This window comes from Chrysoperla carnea, chromosome 2 (assembly GCF_905475395.1).
Source record: "Chrysoperla carnea chromosome 2, inChrCarn1.1, whole genome shotgun sequence".
Classification (NCBI taxonomy): domain Eukaryota; kingdom Metazoa; phylum Arthropoda; class Insecta; order Neuroptera; family Chrysopidae; genus Chrysoperla; species Chrysoperla carnea.
In genome coordinates, this window is record NC_058338.1 from 5,667,723 (window position 1) to 5,674,333 (window position 6,611).

A 6,611-nucleotide genomic window follows, 5' to 3' on the forward strand; every position below is an offset into this window, starting at 1 on the left:
GAGCAGCATATCGGATTTGTCTACAATAAAGATTAATTTTACATTTCTTTTACTCAAAATTGATTCTCATTTCTTAGCTCCGTGTCAGAAATTTGTACATTGTAACAGTTGGATTAAATATTTTGCAATTTAATTTTTGATAATGATTAAAAAAAATAAAAACACCTTTAATGCCTATAAAATATATATTTATTATTAAAATGCAAATAAAACTCACGTTAAAAAAAAAAAATTAATTTTTGATACATTTGGCTTCTTGCATGATTCGTACAACTTCGTACGAGCATTATAGTTTTAGTTATAGGGATAAACATAAGCGGGCGTGTTTTTAAATTGATACGTTCAGAGTGGAAGTTAGAAGCGATTCCTATGAATTTACGAATTAAGTAATGAAGTAATGAAGCTAATTGTGTTGGAAGCCGAATACATCATTAGTCATTGAATTTTCTATAAGGAATTAATAATATTTGAAGAAAAAAAATTACTGTAGCAATATGTGATATATAAAATAAAAACCATTATATATATGAAATTAATATAAACAATTTTATAATTTTTCATTTTCTTTTAACCCACTCTTCCTCACCAGCTTACCACCCACAACTCCAGCGGTGAATTTAACACCAAGCATCAACACCATGAAGTGATATTTGCGACCTAGAATTGCGGAAGCCAAAGTTCATGTCACAACAGTCTCAACGCTCGAATAGACTGATCAGTTGAAGATTATTATCGATTTTTGAATCGTCGCAATCATGTTTTTCTTTCATCATTTGCGAAACTTTGTTTTGATAGAGTTTATCAAATTTTTAGTGGATTTGCATAATTGGTTGACTCAGTCAAATATTATTGCTTAAGTTTTTAAAAAAAAATACAATAATTTACTTAATCAGAAGAAAGTTATTGGTCTAGCCTTTAAAGATTATACCTTCTATAGTTTGTAATATATCATCGGTCTACATTTAATACAGGTCTGTTACTAACTAGTATATTGACGATCGTGTATATTATTGTATGATGAGTCATTAAGAAAAACTGCAAATTTGGGTGAAGACGTTTTAGATATATCAAATTTGTTGAAAATGGAAAAAATCTATAAGTGTAAATATTGTGATTTAGCATTTACATCGAAAATATTCCGAGCTAAACATACACGAATTCATACTTTAGAAAAACCGTTCGTATGTGATATTTGTGACAAAAAGTTTACTCAAAAAAACAATTTAAATGCACATAAGAGAAATGTACATACCGATCCCGAAACAGCTCCAGTTTTTTCATGTGATGTTTGTGATAAATCATTTAAACGGCCATATCTTTTAAATGAACATAAACGACTCCATACTGGAGAAAAACCGTTTACATGTGAAATTTGTGATAAAAAATTTACACATCAATCCTCTTATTCAAAACATCAACAAACACATACTGGGGAAACCCCGTACGCTTGCGATGTTTGTAATAAAACATTTACGGTACGCAAAGCCTTAGAACAACATAGGCTCATTCATACGGGGGAGAAACCGTATTCATGTGATTTTTGTGGTAAATTGTTCAACCATCAAGGGAATTTGAATCAACATAAACGAATTCATACCGAAAATGGGACACCAATGGAAAGATCATTTAAATGTGATTTTTGCGATAAGTCATTTTTATATAAAATTAATTTAACTTATCATAGACGAATTCATACCGGAGAAAAACCATACACATGCGAGGTTTGTAATACATCGTTTGCTAGAAATAGTATTTTAGTTCAACATAAACGTATTCATACGGGCGAAAAACCATTTTCATGTGATATATGTCAACAAAAATTTGCTCGACCAAACGAATTATACAGTCATAAAAAACGAATTCATGGCGTTGAACATATATCAAACAAAAATAAACCTATTCAAATTGAAGAAAAACCACCGAAAACAGAAAAACCGCCGACGATTACGGTTGAAAAAATTTATAAATGTAAATATTGTAATTTAACATTTTCATCAAAACTATTTCGAGCGAAACATAAACGAATTCATACGCAAGAAAAACCGTTCTCATGTGATGTTTGTGATAAAAAATTTACATTTAAAAATAGTTTGGTTGCACATAAAAAATACGTGCATCTTGCTGAAAAAAATTTCTCATGTGATGTTTGTGACAAAGCATTTACACGACCAGAACGTTTAGTTATACATAAACGACTTCATACAGGCGAACAACCTTATTCATGTGAAATTTGTGATCAAAAATTTGCTAGTCCATCTGCTTATTCCTGTCACCAACAAACCCACACCGGAAAACCATATATTTGTGATGTTTGTAATAAAACTTTTACTGTACGAAAAGCTTTAGAACAACATCGATTAATTCACACGGGGGAAAAACCATTTTCATGCGATGTTTGTGGGAAAACGTTTAATCATCAAGGGAATTTAAATCAACATAAACGAATTCATACCGAAGATGGAACTGAAAGAGAAAAATCTTTTAAATGTAATGTTTGTGATAAGAGTTTCGCGTATAAAACTAATTTAACTTATCATAGTCGAATTCATACCGGAGAAAAACCATATACGTGTGATATTTGTGATAAATCTTTTGCTAGAAATAGTATTTTAGTTCAACATAAACGTATACACACGGGGGAAAAACCATTTTCGTGTGATATTTGTAATCAGAAATTTTCTCGACTAAATGATGTTAATAAACATAAAAAACGAATTCATTTAATCGATTCTTCAGGTAAAGATGAAACCATTCAAATTGAACAAGTTTTACAAAGGGAAATGACGATTAAAAATGAAAATGGAGATATTGAAGAAGTTTTAGAAGAATCCAATACTTCTGTTAGTTCTGTTGCAGTTGGACAAACATTTTCTGATCAAAGTAATTTAACAAATTAAGAATCGATTTTAAGTGTGCCAACATCAGAGGTAACTGCTTAGGTCAAATGCACCAAGGGGAGGATATATTCATATTTATTTTAGGTGAAATATGTACAAATATATATAATAAAATATCGTTTTTATCAATTTTTCTGGTTTAATTATTATTATTTAATATTATACCTTTATCTTTTATCCTTTACATCGATTTCAGGAATATCAAACAGAACCTACATTTTTAACAAAATATTACTACAATTATTCATTTATAGGTAAGTTTATTGAAAAAAACGGTGAGTAAAAAGAAATACATAATGGGTAAGTTGAAAAAAAGTCAGAAAAAGAAAAATAAATACTAAGTTTAAGAAAACAAGGTTTTTGAAAAAGGATGAGTAAAAGGTATTTATATTACATTATTGATGATTATAATATGTCAAAGGTGGAGTAGTGGCTAGTACAGTCGCCTCCGGTTACAAAGTACCTCGGTTCGTATCTGGCATTGCTCCGATTAATTTTTAATTAAATAAGTGATTGTGTCGAGATAAAATCTTTTTTTAGATAGTTGTTATGAGAACCAAAAGTGACAAATAAGTAAGAGAGCGAGGTATATTTTATGTGATTTTAATTTCCACCCTCTGACAGAAGAGTGATTTATGACATAAGTAGGTAAGTGGGACTAACATAGTTAATTTTTTTCTGAAGTGACATGTTCTCCTATTACAAAATCTTATAAAATTCCATTTAACAAGAATTAATTTTAGCATGTATACAACAAAAAGCAAGCAAAAAGCTCCGCGATCTTAGCACCTCATGTGCGGAATTTCGATTGACCAATTATACCATCTGAAAGGTCAGAAATTGGTCATAAAAGGTCAGTTGGTCTCATTAATTGGTCAGCATCAGAAAATTTTTTATTAAAGATTGAAAAAACTCCACCTATGCGCGATCGGGAAGCATTCGCTGATAATTGGTCAGCTAATATAAATAAATAATTGGTCAGTTTAATTTTATATTAAAAAAATAATATAATTTCGAAAAAATTTTCAATTTTTTCAACATTTGTACTAGGAGAACATAAGTGGGAATTAGTAGTTCCTGATAAGGAGAAAAGTGAGTAAGTGTTTTCACCCCGAAAGTCTAAAATTTTATTTTGGCAGAAAGTTATTGGTCTGCCCACTAGAGGTCACACTCACCAAACACGGGTGTGCAGACCACTAACTTTCTGACTTACGAGGTGACAACAATTACCTTGCTATCAGGTACTACTTATTCCGTCCGTCCTTGATGTTCTCCTAGTAGAAATGTGAAAAAAATTGAAGTTTTTGAACGAAAAAAAACTAATTTTTTCATCATTTACTAGGCAAACATGCTGTGGTGGAAATTTGAAAAAAAATGAAAATAAAAATCAGATTTTGCTTAAAAGATTTAATGAACTTTTTTTTAATATATGTCCTCACCTAGTTTCGAACCAAGGGACTATTTATTCGAAGTCAGATACGCTAACCATTATACCATCAGGGCTCTGTTATTCGTATTAATAAATAATTATATTCATATTTTCGACTTTCTTAAATTATAACAAAAAGTAAAACTCATTTTCGGAAAATTTTGAGTAGTATTATTACAAAAAAAAATGGCAAACGAAGTTTGAAATACTTACCTATCGTGAAGTTCGAAATACTTACCTATTTTTAACTGAAATAATATTGTATAGCTACAGAGAGATGGGGAAAAATAAAATAAAAACAGGGTTTGAGTTTTCAACTTTATTTAAATGAAATCAAAATACATAAAAACTATTTACGAATTACTTGCACATAATTCCATATAATTAATTTCATCTTAAAAAAATTTTTTTACATAAACTTTTTTTTTACAAACCAAATACCACACAAAAATAAAATGAAAATCCAAAAAGAATATTACGTATTTACAATCCAACTTCTTTATCTCACCTATATTTTATAAGAATTTGTTTGTACCTTTACTAAAAAAAAATTAATTAGTTAATTAATAATTTTGTTCTGAAAGGAAAAATGGGATAGAATAAAATTATCCTATTAAAAAGTATCAAATTTTAGCATAACCAAGCTATTTCGTACATATTTTTAATATTTTGAAACAGGAGAACATGGTTTTAAATGATTGATTTATGATTATTTAAATTCCCACCCCCTGACAGAATAGTGATTTATGACATATGCATAACTGGCGTTATTTATAGCAAGAGGGCGGGGTATATAGATAAAAAGAGTGGGAAATTTTTAAAATCAGGAAAAATTCATTTATTTCAAAAGTAAAAAAAAGTTAGCCGCACCAGGATACGAACCGGCGTACCTTGGTTTCTTAGGCATGTGCTGTATCCACATAGCCATCCAACTTATGTAAAAACATATACAATTAATTTAATACTTACCTTTACTAAATAATTAATTAATTGATAATTTTCTTCTGAAAGAAAAAATAGGATAAAAAATTTAAAAAAATAAAACAAAATTTAAAATATATAACAATTTTTATTTATTTATAAAATAAGTAAAATTATATCACTTTTATTTAAAAATAATAAGAAAGGGTGCCCAAGATTAACGTCTGATTCGAACTTCTTACGTCAATTTTGGAACACTCCTTTATAAAACACAATTTATACTTTCTTATAAATACTACTAGCTAAACCATAGAGATATGAAGATAGCGAACGCTAGCCTGTAAGTGGATGCGATATGCGAAGCGAGAGAGAAGATTGCCAGTAAGTTCCCCTGTGTTCTTGTTTAATACATACACTTATACTTAGTAATACATATAATAATTATACATGTACATATGATTATGACAAGGACACAGGGGAACTCACTGACAGTCTTCTCTCTCATTCATCACATCGCATCCACTTACAGACTAGCAGATCCCTCTCATTCTCTATAGTCTATATCTAATTAATATTATAAGAACTAAACAGGTAAGGCAAAAAAAGGTTAATTATTAATTATTATGATTGTTATTATGGGTGTGTTCCGTAATATTCACCAGTATACTAGCCAGTGCCCAAGACGTCAGAAATCGACGCGACCGCATATTGTCCTGGTAAAACAGGCATGGGTATACCCAGGCATGATAGAGTACATGTGTTCACCGAGTGTTTGTGCAAGAAATTTATTTATTTATTGTTCATTAAGAAGGAATAATGGCGTCTGAAAAAGACTTAATCGTAATTGACGAATACAATAATAATATATATACACGCACTGGCCAGTATATTTCGTAACGATTCACCAGTATGGCGTCGCTTTATGGCACCACTAGCACTGGCCAATATACTGGTGAATATTACGGAACATAATAGTCATTACTTTGAAGTACGGATAGCTCAGTCAGTAGAGGCGTAGCTATATAATTTGTTATTTAAAATAAAATTAAATAAATCAAGTAAACCAATAATTATGCTAGTTTATTATTGAGCTTAAAAATCGTAGCCCAATTGCTATATATTTTCAAACTCGTCATTTGTAATGTCTACGTCAACGCTCAAAACGCTCCATCCACTTGAGATTATTATTACAACGTTCACAAGAAAGTGGGTACGGGAAAACAGCGGTCGTGATTGTCTTGGGATTGCTTAGTGGAACGCACAAATAATCAGGCAAATACATGTCTCTATGATCTGTCATCTGTATATTTTTTGCTCGTGTTTTGGGGGATAATTATATTTTTATAAATTAAGTAAAATCGTTC

General features: G+C 30.0%; 1 protein-coding gene across 1 annotated transcript; it reads left to right on the top strand.

Moving 5' to 3' along the window:
- The first annotated feature begins 1,082 nt into the window (after window positions 1-1,082).
- On the top strand, window positions 1,083-2,897 carry LOC123294295 (zinc finger protein 525-like). The gene is made up of 2 exons (XM_044875427.1): window positions 1,083-1,177; window positions 1,847-2,897. Exons 1-2 carry the CDS (start codon window positions 1,083-1,085, stop codon window positions 2,895-2,897), a joined length of 1,146 nt encoding a protein of 381 aa, XP_044731362.1.
- The last annotated feature ends 3,714 nt before the right edge of the window (window positions 2,898-6,611 follow it).

Excerpts from the sequence above, each read along its gene's own strand:
- LOC123294295 (XM_044875427.1), top strand. The coding sequence starts at position 1,083 with ATGGAAAAAATCTATAAGTGTAAATATTGTGATTTAGCATTTACATCG. Across the intron at positions 1,178-1,846 it reads ATTCATACTTTAGAAAAACC|TCATAAAAAACGAATTCATG; the intron begins GTTCGTATGTGA and ends CGAATTATACAG.